Consider the following 23,140-nt stretch of genomic DNA (forward strand, 5'->3'; position numbering starts at 1 on the left):
CATCCAAAAAAGGTATCTTGCCATCTATTTCGACTTCCATGGTAAATCTGATGGCTGGGTGTATGGAATTGATGTGGTCGAAGAATTGGTCTAGAGCAGGCCGGCCATGTGGCCAGATGACAAAAGTGTCATCCACATACCTCTTCCATAAGGTTGGGCGCAGAGTGGCAGTCTGGATGGCGTCAGTCTCAAATTTCTCCATGAAAATGTTAGCTATAACTGGAGAAAGGGGGGAGCCCATTGGGGTGCCCTCAGTTTGTTTGTAGAAAGTTCCATTCCAAGTGAAGTATGTATTGGTTAAACAGTGTCTCACCAGGGGGGGTACCTCAGTGTTTAGTCCTTGATGAACCAAGTCTTCAATGATTGCAATGGTGTCAGGTACAGGAACCTTGGTGAATAAGGAAACTACATCAAAACTGACAAGCAGGTCGTCTGGGGACAGGGAAATACCCTTGATTGTTGATACCAGGTGAGTAGAATTTTGTACCGCAGAGGTGGTCTTTCCAGTGAAAGGACGCAGGATTTCAGACAAAAAACGAGCTAGTTTGTAGGTGGGGGAGCTGATAGTAGAGACTATGGGACGAAGAGGTGTATCAACTTTATGTATTTTTGGTAAGCCGTATAATCTTGGTGGCCTGGCAGCAGAAGGTTTCAACGAAAACTGTTTAGATTGATCAATTAATGCGGTTGAATCAGAAATTATTTTGTTGGTTTGTGTGACGAGGCTGTTGGTGGGATCTCTTTTTATTTTTGTATAACTACCATCGTCGAGTAATTCTTTAATTTTGTTGTTGTATTCTATTTTATCCATGATAACAGTAGCATTGCCTTTGTCAGCTGAGAGAACTACAATATCATTCCTCTTTTTTAATTTATATAATTCAAAACGCTCATCTTTGCTGAGGTTGCTAGCTGGCATCTTAGCGTTTTTGAGGGTTGCAGCGATTTCAGATCTTGCTACGTCTGCAGCGATGTGACCCAGGCCCCTGAGAGCAACGTCTACTTGGGCAATTATATCATTAACTGGTATGTGTTTAGGTGTGACTGCAAAGTTTAGACCTTTAGCTAAAACGGATTTCAGACCATCGGAAATAGAACTGTTACTGCGATTAATTACGACTTTATTAACGTCTAACTTTTTGGTGTGTGGGTCCGGTCTTTTGTTGAAGAGGAGGTTAAATTTGGAAATCAGGTTTTCCTTACATTTGGTCGACATAGTAGCAGCTGAAGAGGCAGTCATATTGTCTACATGTTCCCAATCCGATGTGGACATTATTGCCGTCAATGATAAGTGTGATTTGTAGAGTGTCTTGTCTAACTGATCTAGTTCTGTGCGTATAAGTCTGATTTTTTCTGAGATAAGAGCTAAGCTAGTTTTGAAAATAATTCGTTTCGCATTAGAAGAAGTTACAGTAGCAGAGGTGAGTGTAAATGCGATTGGTATTACCCCAGAGTCGCGGCATCTCTTCAGGAAGGTGAGAGACTCGATCAGCTGAGCTTTCTTATCCCGGAGTTTGTTGAAGGATCTTAAAGTTATGTGAAAACCCTCCCCGTAGAGGCGATTAAATTTTGATTTAAAGCTTTCGTGACTGCAGTAATTCATATTCTTAGTTTTTTCGGTAAAGTCACGTTGAAGAGAAACAACAAAATAACAAAATATATATAAAACAATAAAAAATTATCACGACGTTTCGACCATAACTCAAACGGTCATCATCAGGTGTGTCGGTTTGCATAAATTTATTTTGAAAACGGCATATTTATTTATTTATATAAAAATAACGTTTGCGTCACGCGCAACGATTGGCTGTTTGCCAGGACTAGTCCATCTATTTTTTGAAAAGAGGAGGGGGGAGACGAAATTTGTTTTTATGTATGCTGTCTGAAAGCCACTGTAAGCGTGAACAATCAATCAAGAACTGAAATGATTTATCAAATCTTTCCAATGATTGCTAAGATAGAATCCAGAAAATTAAAGAATTACTCGACGATGGTAGTTATACAAAAATAAAAAGAGATCCCACCAACAGCCTCGTCACACAAACCAACAAAATAATTTCTGATTCAACCGCATTAATTGATCAATCTAAACAGTTTTCGTTGAAACCTTCTGCTGCCAGGCCACCAAGATTATACGGCTTACCAAAAATACATAAAGTTGATACACCTCTTCGTCCCATAGTCTCTACTATCAGCTCCCCCACCTACAAACTAGCTCGTTTTTTGTCTGAAATCCTGCGTCCTTTCACTGGAAAGACCACCTCTGCGGTACAAAATTCTACTCACCTGGTATCAACAATCAAGGGTATTTCCCTGTCCCCAGACGACCTGCTTGTCAGTTTTTATGTAGTTTCCTTATTCACCAAGGTTCCTGTACCTGACACCATTGCAATCATTGAAGACTTGGTTCATCAAGGACTAAACACTGAGGTACCCCCCCTGGTGAGATACTGTTTAACCAATACATACTTCACTTGGAATGGAACTTTCTACAAACAAACTGAGGGCACCCCAATGGGCTCCCCCCTTTCTCCAGTTATAGCTAACATTTTCATGGAGAAATTTGAGACTGACGCCATCCAGACTGCCACTCTGCGCCCAACCTTATGGAAGAGGTATGTGGATGACACTTTTGTCATCTGGCCACATGGCCGGCCTGCTCTAGACCAATTCTTCGACCACATCAATTCCATACACCCAGCCATCAGATTTACCATGGAAGTCGAAATAGATGGCAAGATACCTTTTTTGGATGTCCTAATTAAAAAGAGACCTGATGGTTCAATGAGCCACTCTGTCTACAGGAAAGCTACCCATACGGATGCTTATCTGAAACCGGATTCCCACCACCATCCATCACAGAAGAATTCTCTCATCAAGACTCTGTATCATAGAGCCCAATGCATATCCGACCAGGAACACATAAGCAGTGAACTCAAGCACGTACACCAAGCTCTTAGGGCTAATGGTTACTCCGACTATACAATCCGCAAAGCTATCACTCAAACCATGAAGAAGAACCCTCTTGAGGAGCCTTTCAAAACCATCACTTTACCCTACATTGCTGGGATCACAAAAAAGATCTCCAAAATCTTGAATAAACACAAGATCCAGGTCCGTTTCAACACATTACATAAAATCCGTGATCTGGTTCCGTCTGTAAAAGATGTGATTCCGGACATACAATACCCTGGTGTCTACAAACTAAGTTGCCTCTGTGGTAGTAGTTACATTGGAGAAACCAAACGCCATATCTCGGACCGCATTCGTGAACATAAAGCAGACCTTAAACACGGTAGGACCAACACCTCGGCCGTAGCAGATCATTGTTCTAATTCAGTAGGCTCACATGCCATTGACTTTTCCAAGACGGAGGTTCTTTGTAAGCCATCTGGCTTCCATGAGAGATTCGTTCATGAGGCTATCCACATATACAAACACAGAGACAATTTCAACCGAGAAGATGGATTCTATCTTAGCAATCATTGGAAAGATTTGATAAATCATTTCAGTTCTTGATTGATTGTTCACGCTTACAGTGGCTTTCAGACAGCATACATAAAAAAAACAAATTTCGTCTCCCCCCTCCTCTTTTCAAAAAATAGATGGACTAGTCCTGGCAAACAGCCAATCGTTGCGCGTGACGCAAACGTTATTTTTATATAAATAAATAAATATGCCGTTTTCAAAATAAATTTATGCAAACCGACACACCTGATGATGACCGTTTGAGTTATGGTCGAAACGTCGTGAGAATTTTTTATTGTTTTATATATATTTTGTTATTTTGTTGTTTCTCTTCAACGTGACTTTACCGAAAAAACTAAGAATAAGACGTTTAATGTTACAGTGTGGAGGGCTGACTGAACAAGGGACTGCAAAAACAGCCAAAATCCTCACCTGATCTCCAACTCGAATGAGTACAGGTGCTTCTAGCACACGCGTGTCTTTATCAAAATATCCAGGTGCATCCACGGCCATGCTCTGTCTGAAAATGTACACGCACGCAAAAAATATGAGCGCATGTAAGGACAAGCAAATTTCAAACACTTTGCGAATATTCAAGGCCATATACAGTGAGGGAAAAAAGTATTTGATCCCCTGCTGATTTTGTACGTTTGCCCACTGACAAAGCAATGATCAGTCTATAATTTTAATGGTAGGTTTATTTGAACAGTGAGAGACAGAATAACAACAACAAAATCCAGAAAAACGCATGTCAAAAATGTTATAAATTGATTTGCATTTTAATGAGGGAAATAAGTATTTGACCCCTCTGCAAAACATGATTTAGTACTTGGTGGCAAAACCCTTGTTGGCAATCACAGAGGTCAGACGTTTCTTGTAGTTGGCCACCAGGTTTGCACACATCTCAGGAGGGATTTTGTCCCACTCCTCTTTGCAGATCTTCTCCAAGTCATTAAGGTTTCTAGGCTGACGTTTGGCAACTCGAACCTTCAGCTCTCTCCACAGATTTTCTATGGGATTAAGGTCTAGAGACTGGCTAGGCCACATAAGGACCTTAATGTGCTTCTTCTTGAGCCACTCCTTTGTTGCCTTGGCCGTGTGTTTTGGGTCATTGTCATGCTGGAATACCCATCCACGACCCATTTTCAATGCCCTGGCTGAGGGAAGGAGGTTCTCACCCAAGATTTGACGGTACATGGCCCCGTCCATCGTCCCTTTGATGCGGTGAAGTTGTCCTGTCCCCTTAACAGAAAAACACCCCCAAAGCATAATGCTTCCGCCTCCATGTTTGACGGTGGGGATGGTGTTTCTTGGGGTCATAGGCAGCATTCCTCCTCCTGCAAACACGGCGAGTTGAGTTGATGCCAAAGAGCTCCATTTTGGTCTCATCTGACCACAACACTTTCACCCAGTTGTCCTCTGAATCATTCAGATGTTCATTGGCAAACTTCAGACGGGGATGTATATGTGCTTTCTTGAGCAGGGGGACCTTGCGGGCGCTGCAGGATTTCAGTCCTTCACGGCGTAGTGTGTTACCAATTGTTTTCTTGGTGACTATGGGTCCCAGCTGCCTTGAGATCATTGACAAGATCCTCCCGTGTAGTTCTGGGCTGATTCCTCACCGTTCTCAAGATCATTGCAACTTCACGAGGTGAGATCTTGCATGGAGCCCCAGGCCGAGGGAGATTGACAGTTGTTTTGTGTATCTTCCATTTGCGAATAATCGTACCAACTGTTGTCACCTTCTCACCAAGCTGCTTGGTAATGGTCTTGTAGCCCATTTCAGCCTTGTGTAGGTCTACAATCGTGTCCCTGGCATCCTTGGAGAGCTCTTTGGTCTTGGCCATGGTGGAGAGTTTGGAATCTTATTGATTGATTGCTTCTGTGGACAGGTGTCTTTTATACAGGTAACAAGCTGAGATTAGGAGCACTCGCTTTAAGAGTGTGCTAATCTCAGCTCGTTACCTGTATAAAAGACACCTGGAGCCAGAAATCTTTCTGATTGAGAGGGGGTCAAATACTTATTTCCCTCGTTAAAATGCAAATCAATTTATAATATTTTTGACATGCGTTTTTCTGGATTTTTTTGTTGTTATTCTGTCTCTCACTGTTCAAATAAACCTACCATTAAAATTATAGACTGATCATTTCTTTGTCAGTGGGCAAACGTACAAAATCAGCAGGGGATCAAATACTTTTTTCCCTCACTGTATACATGTACAGGTATAAGTACACATTCTAAATAAACTCTAGTTTCATGGGTTAATCCAGCCTTGCTTGCACTGCTCATGTTTCTGTTTACAAATATTGAGTGGAAGAATCGACACGGAGACGTCTCTTCTGGTAAGGGCTCACGCCAGGTTTATTTAGGGGCTTACGCCTAGGAACTAAGTAGGGGCTTACGCCTAACAGTTATTACATGCTACCGTATAACTCCCCAGGGAAAGGGTACTGGGAGGTCCCTAGCACCCACCCAGGCTATTCAGGCTCTTCCCTCAGCACCGACCGAGGGATCAGCCAACTCGGTCGGCCGGGTGACGTAGCCCCCCTAGCCCGGTGCTAATTTCCCTCTACCCTGGGTCCCCACGTCTAACCTCTCTGTTCCCGGCTCCTCACGACAACCCCGTTCACGTCACCCGTCTCAGCTTATATATCCCCGGGTGACAAACCGTCATCCAGTCTACACCCCAGGATGACATGACATCATCAACTACACAACACAAATAACCAGTCAAAAGCCCTGTCCTTGCTGTGCTTCAATGAGTCGACACTCAGGTACTACGTATGTTCTGATCTCGTGTTCGGGAGCACCATTACCTGGGGAGGAATTTGAGCTGAGCTGAGAACGTGGACTGTGCTTGGATGTAGCCGTTCTTGGGCAAAACCTCCAGGTAATTCTGCAGCTGCCTGCACACTTCAAACTTCAGGCGAAGTGCAGTCGTTGCTCTGGCAAAGCACATCAATGGATCACAGGTAAATATTTTTTTTAATCACAGGTCAGCCAACCAAGAGGTGGATAGATGGTGTGAGACAAGACAAACATTGCAGTGCGATGACAGAACAGGCTCATTATTGCACAAATGCTTCATGCAACACCCCACCTTCATGTGCTGTATGATGAATGTAGATGATGATTCTGCAGTGATATTTCACAGGGTTCCTCCATAAGGATACATTCTCTACCAACAGGCTCTCAGTTGCATTTAATTAAACATAAATCAACCATTCAGCATGGTCTGTGAGTGTGCATTGCAGCTGGTGGACACACCGGTTATGGACCAGCACGGAGTCCTGGTAGAGGCGGTCAAACGTGCAAATCTTGAGGTCCACGTTTGGCCGCTGGACCCACACGGGAACGTCCACCGCCAGCGCGCTTGCCCGCACCTCCAACTGACACAGTGGCCACGGACACCGTCGGCACAGAGTCGCTTGGTGTAAGGGTGTGGGTAGCGAGGTGTGCACGTATCAGTTTTGTTCTGCAACAGTTGTCAAGTACACTCGTGCAGCTGGGCACCAGTGGCATCGCTTGGTGAGCATTGGCCCTGGGGCACGGAATTAAATGAGTCCCTCAATCTAGTGCCCCGCTTCTCCGTCCCCCCCTCCTTCACAATTGGCACCGGTGCAGTTGCACCACCTGCACATCGCTACGCAACTGCTGGGTACGGGGGCACACGCCTAATATCAAATGCTTTGGAGTCAAGGGCTGGCAGCATCAGCATCACACACACGTGTGAAACTGGGCTGTGAAGTGGCCAGGAGATGGAAGGACATCAAATAGATTGATATGCTCATCTGTGCGGACCTTGAAGTGTTATCTGCACAAACGCATGGGTGTGTGCCAAATACCCTGTGCTGACCAAACATTCCAATAGCAAGCCCTTCTGAAAAAAAGTCTTGACACTCAGGCTTTCCAAACTAGATACAGGCCATTATCACCATTATATAAAATATATTTATCCAGGGCTTTTTCATTTACACTACAATACACCAGGAGGTATTCAACATCTTGTCACGTCGAGTTCTCAGTCTGTTGTCATTGTCGCCAAGTGAGGAGGTAAGCAGCCGCCACCCCCTTGAGAGAGGCTCTCACGCGTGGGGAGCCAGGGTCGGTGAAGTGGACGTGGAAGGTAGCGCGGGTGTCCCCAGGAACTGTCGGGGTGAACACCACCTCCAGCTTCACGTAGCCCAGTCCTGGAAGCTCGCCCTCCACCACCTACAGACGCACATTCGGCAGCTTCACAGCCTGGCACTTGAGCCCCTTCAACCTATGGGCTCCTCTGTCCTCAGGGCCCCGGTGCAGATGCACTTGCCTGCACTGGTTGCTGCTATATCTCCTCCCCTACGAATCAGGGAGCTTATTGGCGTGTGACCTGTGGCCCGTAGTCTCCTCCCCTGTGTTGAACCCAGCCAAACCAGCAGCGCTCACCTCCCCTGTACGCAGCTCCTCGGGGAGAGCCGGGTCTGGTGTCTGCGTCGCTCTCTCCACGTCGGCCTTCTCTGGGCTATTTCTACTGCAATCGCTCTCAACCATTTCTGTAAAATGTGCGCAAAACTCAACATCCATTCGTTACGAGAGACATTTAATGCACGCACATTTACAGTACTTTGTCAATCTCCTGCGGTACGTCTTCCCCATGCCATGTCAATTATGGGGGTTTAACCATGCTTCACCACGCCAGTCACTGCAGATTGATAAAAAAGGTGCTAGGGGATCCAAAGGACCAGTTTCGGTATCACTTGCAACTGATGTTAGCCGTGGCTGGGAATCAGACTGACTACCGGGTCCCCAGTGCAGCGTGTTAACCTGTGCACCACCGCCGGTGACCATAAATGAGCGAGCTATGTGTGATGCAAAGTCCTCAAAGTCAGCTATCGGTCTATCATAAAACATACCAAAGAATTTAGTAAACTACAGTTTGTTGTACTCTTTCTACTAAAACAAATACACCCACATTGTATTTATCCGTTTGAAAACTTCAATTGCATTCAGTTTCAGGACGACTGTCCATATACAAGATCATACCCAGAGAGCGCTGCTACGGGGGGGTGGGGATGTTTCAGTGCACCGCACCTGGGCTGTCCCCTGGCTCCCCTTCAGCCTCTGCAGCAGCAGCAGCCTCCGTGGCCTCAACCCCGCGCTGGGAACTCACAGAGGAGGCATCCTCTCCCCCTCCACCTTGCGCTACCTGTACCACACAACAGCAACTTGGTTACGTGAACAAACGTGTGCCATATCTACCGAAGCGCACGCGCACAATTCCCAACGCGGAATTGGTGGGCACCAGTGGGAAGTGTGGCAAAATAGATTGTTGTACTATACTTCTATGCTCTCACATCTATGCATCCTGCCTTCACCAACATGGGGAGGCCCTTACCCAGCAGTGGATTGACAAAAGTGGATGTACATGTATACACACCGAGACAAGTCCTCTACAGTCATACAGACTTAGGTTGAGTGCTTTTAGCAAGCACCTATCAAGGCCTACATGGCGGATGGGGGATTGTGTGGCCAACATCACACCCAGCCAACGTTGTTTCCTCAGTTCTGATGTTCACATACTGCACCCAGGACAAGTTCTGATACCACTTGCCAGTAATGCTATCTGTGGCCGGAATTCATACTCGTTTGCAAAACATTCAGATGTAAAGAGATGTTTTGTCACGATTTAGTCAGATTGTAGAACTAAGCACAGGAAGTAAACATATCCTGTGAACTGACACTACAGTGCATTTGCACTGAAATAGATATGGCCACCCCACAATTACTTATTTTCGTAGCAATACTGTAAATCGGGTTTGTTTTTAACATCCCTATTTGCTGTAGGCTTTGACAATACATGTACACGGTCATCAATATTAACCCCGGCTGGCAGGGCTCTTGAGTAGAAGCCTTGTACACACCAGCCACATAGACAATGAATGGGAGGTCTGATGCAGAACTGCTGAGTGATATAAACGTTGCATTTTTACGAATATTCCAAATAAATGTGTTGCCATCGATCTGCAGCCCCTCATCTCTTGATTTTAGACGTGCAACAGCTGTATGCGGGGCCTCTGTGCAAGCAATAGAAATGCTCACAAATGGTTTGGGTCGCTCTCCACCAACGGATCAGCAAGAGTACAGTCCACTCAGCACAGCAAGTTGGGGGAAAATAAATTGGCTTTGGAGTTCTTGCATGATTCCCCGTCGAAACAATTCCCATTCAGTCTGTATTTTGTTCAGGAGTGGTCACATCTGACCTTCACAGACATTACAGCAGCTGTCATGCCAACCACTCCTGTGTACATATGGCAACATTGATCACAACCACAGGTATCTGTGGCTAGCCTGCGAGCAGAGGCGACTGATGTAGACAACAGCCCTAAGGGAATGCGTGTGCTTGCAGGGCCTTGCTGTGAGCTGGCACTGCCAAACGCACACGTGGTGTTGCCCGGACCTCTTGTGCCTCTTCATAGTCTGCCTTTACGAAACGGAACCTGGTCCCGAGAGCGCCCCGGTTCACCAACGTGAAGGTCCTCCTTATGGTCTCTCCGACCACGTGGGTGCCAAAGTCAATCTTGGACCTGTCCACCGTCACCTGCACAATACACGCACACAGTGCCATCGCCGGTATCAGTGCCTGCTGGAAGCAGACACCACGTCTATCATCATCATTCCTTCAGCCCGCACTGGCTCACAGATCCCCATCAGCCATGGTCTTCCCTTAGCAGAGCCTTGCGCTGTACTCACGTCACATTTCTTAGTTGTGCACTGCACTGGCACTGTGAAGGGTCCGCTCTGAGCTGCAAACTGCAGCTCTCCATTCAGGTCCTCGTTTTTCTGTTCAAGAGAGGCAATCATTTGTAACATTTCATGGACCAGTTTGGCATAGGCTGAAAATACTTGCCCACCATCGTCATTAACAAACACTGCCTCATAGATCGAAAATAAAGTCAGGCAGTGTTTGTTAATGACCATGGTGGTGAAGTATTTAAATTTGTGCTCAATCATTTGTGACTTTATAATGGTCCAATATAAATGCATCAAACATTTATATTATGAAAACAACAACCCAACTGATGTCTTTGTTGAAAAACAGCACTAATTATGGAATAAGTGCATTGGTTCATGCAATATTTTAATCAGTGACAAGTAATGAACGCACTGCATAGGATTCACCGTGATTCTTATTATAAATAATAAATGTGTGAAATCTGAATAGAGTAACATGACTCACTGAAAATAACAGCAGGGTCTTGGCCATCACTAACAATAATTAAAAGTCTAAACATTTCAGCCAGCTGACTTCCTTTACCGAAGAACTTTCAACGGACTTGTCTTGTTTTTGCAAGAATGCTAATTGGCCAAAACATCTATTTGTCCTCCCAGCGAACGGTAAATATGGTCTTGTTCTGCCAGCTGAATGAGCATGTGAAACAAAGCCCCCTTGGAGCCTGGTCCCTGTGGTCGGAGTCGTTCTCCCCAGGTGAAGGAACGCTCCACCAACACCCTGTGAGAGCGAGGATGACTCGCGGAGTGATGGACACGCCGAGAGCCGACTACTCCTGCGCTCCGTCAGAACCCCTCCCTGTGTGGCTGCTGGCACTCACTGTCGCCTCGAAAGTAACCATCAGCTCAAAGGACATTCCTGCAGACATCTGTCCCGGAGGCTTGAACCTGGTGGGGCACACGTTACATGTATTGCACGGCATTCAGTCCGGTTTTAAATATTCAGCAGGGTTGTGTATTATTCTTGAAATTAGCATCTCATTGTTTTGCTTGCTTGATAAGCTTTACTTACATAACACTGCCTGCTAGCTTCGGATTTGCAATTTAGACTTAAACGGCAATTATATTTGCACCCATGTTTTCCTTGCACAGTAAACGTGCAGTCTCTATGAGCGACCTATCTCGTGTCCTCATAATGGAGGGTCGATGCCCAAGGCAGCTGCTCTCCACGTGTTACGTCTTCACCGTCTCTCGCGGATAGTTCCATCCAATTGGTCACATTCTCCCACCGACTCTTCCCTTCCTCTTCCCTCTTTTTTCCCCTTTAATTTTCCTTTGTAGAATCATCTTGGTCACATCTCCCTCCAACATCTTCTCATCATAATTCCCAGCAATGATTAAACACTGATGAGCTCCCACCTGGTTGTAATTAAAAGTAACTGCCAGGAATGGAGAAGATGATCAGGCTGTGACTGCTGCATTCACACTGAGAGCGTGAACACAGGCACAGTGCTCTCTTGACCTCCGCACGGTAAGGTGCCTCTGGCTTTACGAACCGCACACTGACGGAGTCCTCCAGATGTTCGCTCATGCCCTTGTAGCGGCAGAAGTTGCTGGTGTAGGACACGTTCGTAAGAACCACTTTCAACTTGTATATTTTCCCAACATCAAAGTTCTGGGAAGACAGCAACATAAGAATAGTGTTTAATACAGAAAACAGTCACGTGGTAATTGTATCTATTTGATATGCGTGACCAGAGTCATACCTCTAAATTATTATATCGCTTGTTTACCCAGAAAAGCTTAACCGAGTCCCAAGACTCTTTTTCAGGAGGGTCCTGCTAAGTTATCGCAGGAGGGGGCAATGCTGCTTCGTGTAATCCAAATTGAGTAATTTGCAGGTAATGTCTTAGCATCGGGTTGTTTGGCCTTTTTAAGCTTTGGAAGGGAGCCAGAAAACCCAGAGAAAACAGAACAGGGTGAGAACATACTCCACACAGAAAGGTGCCCAAGTCGGAAATCGAACCCAGGACCTCCTTGCTGTGAGGCACAAGTATTACCACTGCACCACCCTGCTGCTCAAAAGCACACGTAACCTAGGTTTATGTACTTCTGTAGTAAATTAGTACATCGGATTTACCGAAGGAACAACATGCTAGAAAAATACTGCTGCCATCATTAATAATAAATACTGCATTTGCAGATAAACGATGAGCCAACATTTGAGCAATCACATTTCAAAACAAAAATAAGTGACAATGCAAATAACTGTGGCTTATGTTTAAGAAACAAGGCATTGCACAGTTTCAAAACAGGCAAACAAGGCTACAAACAGGCCATGATATGTATAGTTTAAAGCACTCATGTAAACGTGTGTGGAAAATAAAACGCGTATCACGAGCCGGGTAAGCAAGCATCAATCACCCTTCACTGCGCACCGCGAGTGCCAACAGCAGAGTCGAGCCATCCTTTGTGGCTTGATTAGGACCTGCCAAATGCTGTGTGTGGCAAGGCCAACAGGTGGCCTGCACAGTATCACTGGGATGCCCACCTTGAAGGCTATGACGTTGGGCTTGCTGGAAAAGCAGCGGCCCTGAACCGTCAGCCCCAGTCTGCGTTGGCCCTTTGGCTTTTCCTCCAGCACGGGGCCTCCTCCCTCTGCTTCACTGGGTCCAAACGGATGGGTTTTCACCTCCTGACCAGTGGCCTGCTCACAAGCGAGAGTAAATGTTGCAATAAATTATTAAAAGTGTGCTAAATAAATTAACATTACAATAAAAGGTCGAAATTACACGAGCTTTTGAAAGTTCTGCACGAAAAGAAAAATCCTATGACATCATGCTGCTATATCATTTAATTTCCACATTTGAAATATTTATATGCTCAAAATGATAGAAATGAAGGTTGACCGATGGTGCATGCTCTGTTAGTCTTTTTCCAACCTGTAATGGTCTGTCTCACTGTGGTACTTCAGGATGCCATAGCCGACTGTTACTCACGCGTCTGTTCGCCACCAGTGAGACTCACGGAATCCCGCTTTGTTTTCTGCTCGTCTTCCGGCTCCCAGAGCCCCGGGTACTCGGACTGAATCAGATCATCTTCCTCCTCCTCGTACCCCGGGCTCCGAGTGGCCATGGCCACTGTCTCCCCAAGTCCACTCAGCCCCGCATGCTCCCCATCTCCGTCCGAGTCCGGGGAGGGAGAGCGACACCTGAGTGGCTGGGACGTCACAGAGTACAGGTTTCGTTGTCTAACATACACAGCTCTGTTGTCAATCCTCTGATGAAATACAAGTGGTCCGTGGGGGTAGTTTGACCATACTTCGCCACACTGGTTTGTGCAGGGACCATAGATGAAGCATAGTAAAGTACAACATGGATTTTGCTGCCTTGCTGACAAATCTAAAGCAATTAAAAAAGGAAATTGATTTCAATTCGAACAGTCTTGCCTAAACGCAGATGCCACAAAGCATTGGATTTATTTACAGACAGCCCAGACTTTAGACCCCCGTAGAGCAAGCTCACAAGACACAGTGTTAATCTGGTTCATCGGCCCTCCTGCATTGGTGAAGTAAACACCGGCTGGCGATCATCACTTGGTAGGAAGTTAACAGTGGTTGTCCTATGCAGAGACTGGTGCTCGCCACTGGCCCAGAGCCACTTAAAGAAATGACGAGCACTAAGACTTGACTCTAGCATGCAGATGGTTTGAACTTTTATACTTAAAATACGCTGTGCATTGCCAGGTGAATGTCCACTGTGTGTCGTGGGCACACAGACCGGCGCTTGGCTGTTCCCGGTTTCCCCCAGGGCCTCCTCAAGCAGCCGAATGACCCTGGGGTCGGCGAGCCGCGTCCCCACTGCTCCCTCTGCGTCTCGGGATGCTGTGGCGGCCGCAGGGTGCTGCCGCCGCTGCTGCTGCTTGCTTCTCCGCTTCATTTCTGCCTCCTCTTTCAAGATGTGTTCAATGATGTCCACTTGACGTGCCTTGACCTGCTCCTCAAACTCCCTGAATAATAAACCATGCAGGGCCAGATTTAGGCACGGGTTTTAATGGGACACCACGGCTGTGAATATTTGGCAAACCGTAAAGTCTTGGTGACTTTTGATGCCCTTGGCTTGCTGTATTACCCTCTGCTAAACACCATAAAGCCCCATACCCTATAACAACCTGCTGCGGTAATTCATGCAATAACTATGCAGGCTCAACCCTGCCTTGCTTCCAAGGTCTCATGAAAAAATAAATAAGCAGACAATATGTTTCCTTCAAAAATTCATCTCTCCACATACAGAATAAAAGTATTTATTACACAACACATTGGCCACACGGCTGCCTGGTCATAGGCAAATACATTCACAACAGCCCGTACCGTTTTGTCCGTTCAAACTCTTCCAAGCGCTTCCTTTTGAGAAGGACTTCAGTCGGGTTTCCTCCGCTGGCAAGGATGGCGGCCCTCTCCCGCTCCTCCTCCTGCATCCGAGCCGCTTGCTCCGCCACCTGCCGTGCTCTCAGCGCCCGCAGATTCTCCTGGAGCCGCAACAGCAGCAGCAGCACCGCGTAGGCAGCGCCAGCGGTAGAATTGTCAGCGGGCACTCTCGCCGTCAACACTCGGGACCACGCGACAATTTATTTCGGATTCTTCAAGTCCTACAGTGTCTCTCTGCAATCAGCATGCGAGGGTAATGCCATTGCACAAATGTTTTCTCAACGTAGCTCGTACCCTTGAGTTGTGGATTTGAAGTTTTTGCACTGTACAGTGTGTTCAGAAGAGAATCTCCCACCAAAGGATAAATATATATGGGGTAAGTTTTTATAATTTTTTACCAGCAGACAGTCGTTTCACACATTGTGCTTGGCTACAGTGGACCTTCGCAAGTGTCTAGGTGTGGATTTTTAAACGGTATAAGGCATAGATCTAAGTCAAGACAGTGGATTTGCACCGTGACTCGTGTGGACTGTCAGTGTCGTGCAGAGACCTTGTTGTTTGCGATGCTCTGCTTCAGAGTCATGATGGACTTCAACCTGCGGTCATTGTCCTGCCGAACCTTCTCCTCCTCCTCAGCCTCCCTCTGGCGAACCCTGTAGGAGGCACACAGTGCCACCACCTCAACTACACTTAATGCCTGCGACTTTAAAGCCTAAATGTGTATTTGTTAACAATGCCATATTTCATCACACATTGCAACTTAAAAAAAAAAATCACATTTGTTTAATAATTATTAGTCTATTAATTTTTTAGCAAAAACACATTTGCTGAAGTTTGTTACAATTCATCAGTTTCCTACATGTCTTGGCTACAAAATCTGGGCTTAGAGCCCTCACCTTTAATAATACCCAGCTATTTCAGACCAGACCTGTGAGCAAGTAAAACATTTTTTACAAATTTTTACGAGGTGAGAATTCTAGAGACAAACATCGTCTAATTTTCAAGAATTAATCTAGGTGACCACGTCCATTATAATTACAATTACAGCAACGCTCTTGGGTGAAATTTCAACTTCAATCACATTGTGATTGCAAGTCATTACTAAAAAGACACAAGAGTAGTTGACCCGAGGTTTGGTACATGCCCTGTTGGCGGTGAGAGCCCTCACTTGGCCATGGTGTCCCTGAGGAAGTGCCTGGCGCGCTGCTGGTTGCGAGCGATCTCCTCCGCCGCCTGCCGCCGCCTCTCATCCAGCGCCATCATTTCCTGCGAGCGCTGCCTGTGAATAAACCCACGACTTGCGCATCGCACGATATGCCCAGGAGCAGCAGCACGACATGCACACACATTTCCAAAGTGTTTCTCGGTGCTTTGCTAGCTTATTATTGTACATGCATCAGCCCATCATCCCTCCTGGGTCAATAAAATGAGCACCACTTTAGAGGGAAGTCAACAGTGGTTTTCCTATTGGTAGACACACCCCTTCCATAACAATATGGAATTTCCACCACTGGCTTAGGCTGTAAACAGGAGATGAGCACCACCTCATTGCTCAGTTGAACTTGAACTTCTTTCGCACCGTACATAGCCAGTTGAGCAGAAAATTATTTAAACGTGTACATGCACAGCATTGTCAACCCACTTCTGGATGAGGGCCCTCCCTTTCCGTGCGGCTCATGGGGGCTATCTGACCATGCTCCACCACGCCGCTCTTTCTTACCGCTCCCACGCCTCCACGCTCCGTTGTGCCGAGGTGGCCTTGGCCATCTCCAGCGCGATGCGCCCCTCCGCCCGCTCATGCTGCTGGGTGGCGATGGCGCGCTCCGCCTCCTGTACGTGTTGCTGCACCTGGCTAAAGCGCCCGAGCTCCACGTCCAGGGCGCACAGTGCGAGCCTGGAGCGCACGTGGGCAGGCGGGGGGACGTCACATGCACCGCAACCTTAGTCCATGGGGGCACGTCACGTGCACCGCCACCTTAGTCCACGGGGGCACGTCACATGCACCGCAACCTTAGTCCATGGGGGCAGGTCAAACACACACCGCAAACTTAGACCATGGGGGTACGTCACACGCACCACAAGCTTAGTCCACGCTGCCCCAATATTCTGCCGTTCCATTCCCCCAGCTATCTGTCATGTCCACTCCTTGACCCTGTCAATTCAAGGCTCAAGACCGTGTTTAATCTGCCTAAGACCGACTGGCTCTCTCCGTAAAATCAATATATGCCCACTGTTTCTGTACAGCATCTTGGGATGTAGTTGCAATTAGACAGTACATACTGTACATCTAAATGTTATTGCATTTGTTAGTGCCATCTAAGGTGGCAACACTTTTTTCCCTCCTCTTTGTGAAAGAATGTTCATATAGGCTAATAAATTAAGACTTTTGTTAGCAGACAAGAACTTGCTGAGATCAGAAGTCCTGGTTTTAATGTCTATACATTACATTTTCATTATACCTCATGCTCCGACAATTCCCACTCACAAAGGAGAGAGAGGAGCCAGTGATGACGATCGCGGTAGTGCGACACTCGCTCAGTATCATGTTCTTGGCAAACAATTAAGTTATTACATTTCCTCCGGCTTTGTGTTAAAATAGAAAAAATGTTATTCCGCCAAATTGTTAGCATACTGATACAATTGCAAAGGCAACCTGTCCATTCGCCAGCAAGTCGCCAGGTAGTGTTACTAACCTGAAACAAAAGCGGGAAACGTACCTTGTGTTTGCTATAATAGGCAGCTTAGCAGCTGCACATAGCTATCCAGTAAAGGGCAAGTGACTGTGTTAATGGCCACTGAGTATGACTGAGCAGTGGTGAATTGTGCAGAACGTACTGGTGCTGGGAGATAGTCTGGCTGAGGGTGTCCTGTAGTGCCTGCTCTGTATCCACCTCCTCCTTCGTTCGTGTTTCTTGTCTTTGTAAGAGGGTCATAGCGACACTGAAAAAACAAGCATCGCTCATGTCGGTGAACGTGTAAGGAGGTCATTGTACATCACAACTATCGTAGACAGTTCTGTTTTAGTTCAATAGCATCAAGACTACATTCCCTGTCCTTTCTTGCAGAGCTCAGGGTGTCAAATAAATGTGTTAGGTCAAGTTGATTGTGTTTAAACTTGAACACATGCCATTCCTTAAATGGCATCTGTTAGTAAATCGCTCAGATTTATACTCTCACTTAAATGCACAAACGCCAAGTGAATGAAAAGTTCAATTATAATGGAACTAAAAACAGTGCTACAGATCACTTAAACACACCCTTACCTTTAACACAAACTCAAAACGTACAATCCAACGCACTCGACGTGGGTCTCGTGACATGCACAGTGCGATGCTGCCAATGTGTTAGAGAGCAATGTTTAATTAGATATACACGTGAGATTTGCTTGTAACCATGTTGGAGCCCACCGAGAAAAACAAAAACTCTTCCTAGGGAGAGCGACACCTTGACACCTGATGTGTTGCATGGCAACGTAGACCATCTCGCCTGTGAACAAGCGCGATGGTCTACCAACGCCGATACTCGTCCTCCTCCTCCTCACGTGTTGGTGCTGTCCGCCGCTTGCCGCATTTGTTGCTGCGTTATCTGCTGCTCCCTGCGGAGCTCCTGCTCCCTCAGCCGGCTCCCTCGCAGCTCCTCTCTGGCAACACGGCAGCAGCAGCGGTAAGCTGGGACATCCTCACACACCACGGTTTCACTGCAACCACAGCAGCTACAGCGCCTCGTGGTTGTGCTGCTGCTGTGTAACGGCATGGGGACTCTGCTGTGTCACCGTGAGGGCGTTCTGACCCAGTCTGCTGAATGAGCGCCTCCGTCTGGCTCTTGGCCTCCCAGAGTTGGTTGAGGTGACGTCGCAGTGTGTACAGCTGAGCCTTCTCCGCGTGTGTCAACCGCACACCTTCCGCGTGCTGTTGAGCCTCCTGCAGAGCAACACTGCTGTGCACGTAGTGGAGTTTTGGTGGAGATGGACATTCCTTGATTTTACACTAAACGTGTCGTGTGTGTGATCAACTGGTAGAACAACATGACATGCTCAGTTGTATACAATGGTAGAACAATATGTGGGTAATGGATAATAAATAATCAGACAGTGGTCTGCTTCTCCATATAAAAATATAAATGGAATGTCGATCAGTCACCCAATGGGTCTTCTGGATAAATTTGCTGCAATGAAACAGCCACAGTGTTGGTCGAAGATCTTGCCTGTAACATCAGGTAGCAGAGCAGAATTTGTTTAGCAGGCCACTCTCTGCTGATGCGACTTGCAGTTAAAACTGAAAATATTAAAATCAAGAACATGGAAACCTAATACTTGTGCATAGCCAGTTCGTATGAAGCGTATGTGTAGTAGGATAAGTTATCAGCACACACATCTTAACGCGTGAGCAAAAGATGCAAACGGTCTTCCCACATAGCATTGTGTAACAATGGCTTATTCGAGTGGAGGGTTCATTTATAGAGTTCAGTGACGGATTGACTTGCCTGGAGTCTAATTCCTGGCTGAGAGCCCAAGTATCTTCTTCCATCTCAGCAGCTCTGTGCTCGGCTTCCCAGGCTGAGAGCCACACACACACACGACACGGATTCACAGCGCCTATGGACTGCCTACTTGAGCAACACCAACAATGGGAGCTTCATCATCATCACCTCTTTGCAGATAGATTTTAGACTCTTACCTGCATGCTGGAGATTGAAAACTATACATTTGGTTAACAGAAAAATAGCGCAGAACTAAACACCATAAATGACATACACATGCTTTATAGGAATATAAACGTAATTTCATGCAGAAGATTAGTTATCTGTTTGCATAGGTTCACTGTATAGCATAAGTGTTATACTTTAAACACAGTGGAGTGTTCACTATGCTCAGTCCATTATGCAAGATTGAACTTAAAGTAGAGACATGTCCAATTGGGATCACTGAATGGTGTCCAGATCCACTCTTGATCCTCAGCCAAGGGTGGACATTATATTCATATGCCAGTTCAGTTGATTACGTGTTTGCTGTTATATCAGAACATCGGGAAGCTTACTCATGATATGGGACCATTTGGTCCAAATGGCTCATTCGGGAAGGAAACCACAGACAAGCTGGAAGACAGCCAGATACTGGTGCCAACAATTGCACATCTGCCAGTAGGGGAAGATGATTTATAATGTGAAAATACCCTTGAGTAATTTGTGGGTAAATTTTTTAACGTACTGTAGTCAATTTGTACCATGATGTTGGCACTCAGTGGCCTACTCTTGGGAAAGACGTCACGGGACCTTTAGCATCCGCTGTGAGGTGGCCTGCGTGTGTCACTTGACAGCCAGGATAACCTTGTCAATGGAATGTTCCTTCGCAAGGGATTTTCCAGGTAAAATATTTCGATCAATAAAATTGAAAGTGAATTATTAATGCAAACAACGCCGACACTCTACAACGTGTTGTGAACCGGATTTTGGTTAAATTTACTTGAGAATTTGGCTGAGATTAATTGAGAGTACTGTGCTGCATATAAAGCCACTCTATACATTGAGAGAGGATTAACCAGCATATTGCACGGTAATTATGACTTTATATTCTTTGGGTCTTTCGGTAAAGCCACGTCGATGGAAAAATAATAAAAATATCACGACGTTTCGATCGCAACACAAGCAATCGTCATCAGGTGAAAAAATTGCTGATGAGGAAGGATGTTATATAGGTTTGAGATGGATTTAGCCCAAGGGTAAGTGGGTGGAGCTAGAGATGGAATTTGCATGTAAATGTGAGATCGGAGAGCTGATATACCTCCACGACTACGAAGCTGTGGAGGTGGCCATTGTATTGTGAGAGATTGGCCTGTCAATGTAAGCGAACCACTGCAACGGTGGCTGTGTTAGTGAGACATCCAGCTCGTTAAAAAATTATTACTTTCTAGAAAATCCTCAACGAGTCTCAAGGTTATATTCAGGAGGGTCCTGCTTCATTGGCATATGCTAAATACCATGAGAGTTTTGCATACGACTGAAGTACTGTGCCTAGAAAAAAAAAACAATATATAAAGGATATGCTTGGTTCTTTCACGTAAATAGAAAATAAAAATAAATGAAAATTATAAATAAAAGCTACATTTTATTTTTCTATCTATGTGACTTTGCCGAAATAACCAATAATATGAATTCCTGCAGTCACGAAAGATTTAAGTCAAATTTTAAATATAAAGGAGTCACACTCAAAACCACACACAATTTTTTTTAAACCTACTTGCTGGACTGCCATCTCCTGGTCACCTCAGCCCGGTGGGTTTAAGAGTCTCAAAAAATCTTAACGAGTCATCGACCCGTGTCTTCAAAGTGCTGGCTGACAACCGCGTGCAGGACAACACCGCGAAGCGAACACGAACGACAGCCTCCCTCCCCTGCCCTTAGCCATCAAGAGCACCTGCACGTCCCTGCTGCTCTTCCCACTGGCCAGCCAGCTTCTCTCCCACATCATCATCGGCCAGGCCACGCTCCGTGTCCCGTGTCTCGTCGGCTGCCTCGGGCTCGGCGGCCGCTCCGCCACCCATCGCGGCTTCGCCCTCAGCATGGGATGAACAATCGTGCGGCTCCTCCATGGGGAGATCCCTCTCGGTCTCCTGGGCACAGACGGTCAGGCGGACCTCCTACCGCCAGCCCAACGTTCACCCCCACACACGCCTGTCAGAGCACAGCAGCGATTATTCTCGCCATTGTCATATCAATGGTACATCACGTAAGGATGGTGGAAGTCGTACCACAGTTCCTCCTATCATACTTAACAATGCTCATTTAAACCGCTGGGTGGACAGAGGCCAGGGCCGGGAGGAAGGGGGTCGGGGTTTAAGAAACTTGCCCAGCTGCCGCGCCGGGAGAACGAACCCCAAGCTCCGGGTTGCAAGTCGGGGCGTGCTCAACCAGAACGGACAACACGAGATCGCACCCCGAGCACGGTCAGTGTAAAACTTGTATATACATTGTGTAGTTATTATGATTGCATAATGTGCAAGTAGAATAGTGTCTATAATAGTGGCGGATTTATATATACGTGTGTGTGTAAAACAAATATATAGCGTGAATAATCGCGAACATTTGTTGTGATAGTGATTCTATTCGTGTTACCAGCTGCTGGCTCGCGCGCCGCTTCTCAGGGTGGAGACGCGTTGCCATGGCGACCGCGCTGCGCGTTTCGGTGGCGACCGCCTCTGCCGGCTCCTCCGCGCGTCTTCCTCTTCCGGAAGATTCCCGCCACGCTTGCGGGCGGCTCGCGCGCGCGCGCATCAGCTTCAGTTTTTTCAGTTTTCATTTATTTTGGTAGAGCCCTGTGAGCCATTTGGCTCTTGAATCGGGTGCAACCGCAACAAACAAAAAACATGAACAAGAAAACATCTTAAAGTGACTACGTGTGACTGTGCAAACAGAAAATCCAGGAAAAAAACAGCAAAATATTCCTGAAAAAGCACCGTACACCAACGCTGTGTGCAAAAATCCCAGTGGGATGCAAGTCAAACAACAACCACAAGACAACTTAGATTAAGGCCATCAGTCTAACTCCGTACTACAACAAACAAACATGGCCAAACCAAAAAACTTTTAGACATCACCAAAATAAAGCCATAAAAGCAATGTAACAGTGATCATAGGGACTGTGACCGAATTGTTTCCAATAAAGTACATAAATAACATGTAACGCCAAACCCTAGAGCCACAGCTGGCTGCATGAGTCACTCCACAAACAACAGGAGCATCAGTCGGAGTATCACATTTTTCAATGCACCTTTAAGATCAGCACACTAAATCAAAATACAGTTAATACTTTGCAGCGGTCATCCGGAGCGAAACATTTTATTTTATTTTAGGCCACTGAATAGCAGTGGCAGCTAGGGGTGTACAACTCCTCTAGAGCAGTTTTGAGTGAAGATCTCATAAGTAGTGATTCAAGTTGCTGTGTATTGGCAATAGCATTCCAGACCCTGGGGGCATCAATAGTAAAGGCCCTTCCTCCAGTTTTTGTATGGCAATAGGGAATGTGAAGCTGGTAAATGAGCAAAGACCTGAGGTCAAATTTGTTATTTGAAACAGAGAGGAGATCCAGCAGGTAGTCTGCGGATTTTTTTGTAAGTACATCGTGAATAAATAAGATCTGATGCACAAGCCGTCGAACATTAAGAGATGTTAAGTTTGACCCAATGTAGAGATCATAGTGGTGGGTCCTATATGGGCAGTTCAATGCAAATCTTAAGGCCGAGTGATAAATGGAATAAAACTTCTTCAGTACAGTACTTGGGGCTGATTTATAATACACGATGTCACAGTAATCAAGTAGAGGCAGTATGGTAGCTTTTATCAATTCCAAACCGAACATAGGGGAGAAGCAGTGCTTGTGTCGATACAGAAAACCAATTTTTAGTTTTTGTCTTTTTACCAATATAATCAAAGTGATCTTCAAAATTCAGTTTTGAATCCAAGATGACCCCAAGATACTTATAGATCTTGACTTGCTCTATTTGATAATTATTTAAGGAATGTAATTGGGGAAAAATAACTTC

General features: G+C 46.0%; 1 protein-coding gene across 6 annotated transcripts in view; it reads right to left on the reverse strand.

Annotated features, from left to right (window-relative positions):
- Positions 1-21,795, reverse strand: part of CFAP74 (cilia and flagella associated protein 74) — a 39,368-nt gene extending 17,573 nt beyond the window's left edge. For 3 of the 6 annotated variants that reach the window (XM_076072965.1, XM_032968164.2, XM_076072968.1), the window contains exons 1-23: positions 21,714-21,795; positions 21,016-21,238; positions 19,086-19,158; positions 18,393-18,539; positions 18,145-18,243; positions 17,439-17,543; positions 16,324-16,497; positions 15,772-15,882; positions 15,154-15,256; positions 14,547-14,704; positions 13,957-14,185; positions 13,205-13,396; positions 12,729-12,884; positions 11,734-11,852; positions 11,059-11,125; positions 10,199-10,288; positions 9,888-10,046; positions 8,540-8,654; positions 7,895-8,001; positions 7,559-7,681; positions 6,737-6,858; positions 6,286-6,414; positions 3,901-3,988 (exon numbers count right to left, since the gene is read on the reverse strand). In XM_076072965.1, the coding sequence (XP_075929080.1) occupies positions 3,901-3,988; positions 6,286-6,414; positions 6,737-6,858; positions 7,559-7,681; positions 7,895-8,001; positions 8,540-8,654; positions 9,888-10,046; positions 10,199-10,288; positions 11,059-11,125; positions 11,734-11,852; positions 12,729-12,884; positions 13,205-13,396; positions 13,957-14,185; positions 14,547-14,704; positions 15,154-15,256; positions 15,772-15,882; positions 16,324-16,497; positions 17,439-17,543; positions 18,145-18,243; positions 18,393-18,539; positions 19,086-19,158; positions 21,016-21,238; positions 21,714-21,761 (2,937 nt within the window). In that variant the 5' untranslated portion in view covers positions 21,762-21,795. Of the gene's footprint in view, positions 1-3,900; positions 3,989-6,285; positions 6,415-6,736; positions 6,859-7,558; positions 7,682-7,894; positions 8,002-8,539; positions 8,655-9,887; positions 10,047-10,198; positions 10,289-11,058; positions 11,126-11,733; positions 11,853-12,728; positions 12,885-13,204; positions 13,397-13,956; positions 14,186-14,546; positions 14,705-15,153; positions 15,257-15,771; positions 15,883-16,323; positions 16,498-17,438; positions 17,544-18,144; positions 18,244-18,392; positions 18,540-19,085; positions 19,159-21,015; positions 21,273-21,713 lie in introns of all 6 variants that reach the window. The other 3 variants (XM_076072964.1, XM_076072966.1, XM_076072967.1) reach the window with 3 other exon arrangements.
- Positions 21,796-23,140: the final 1,345 nt, after the last annotated feature.

Source organism: Petromyzon marinus, chromosome 39 (assembly GCF_048934315.1).
Source record: "Petromyzon marinus isolate PM22_M1 ecotype Great Lakes invasive population chromosome 39, UKy_Petmar_22M1.pri1.0, whole genome shotgun sequence".
Classification (NCBI taxonomy): domain Eukaryota; kingdom Metazoa; phylum Chordata; class Hyperoartia; order Petromyzontiformes; family Petromyzontidae; genus Petromyzon; species Petromyzon marinus.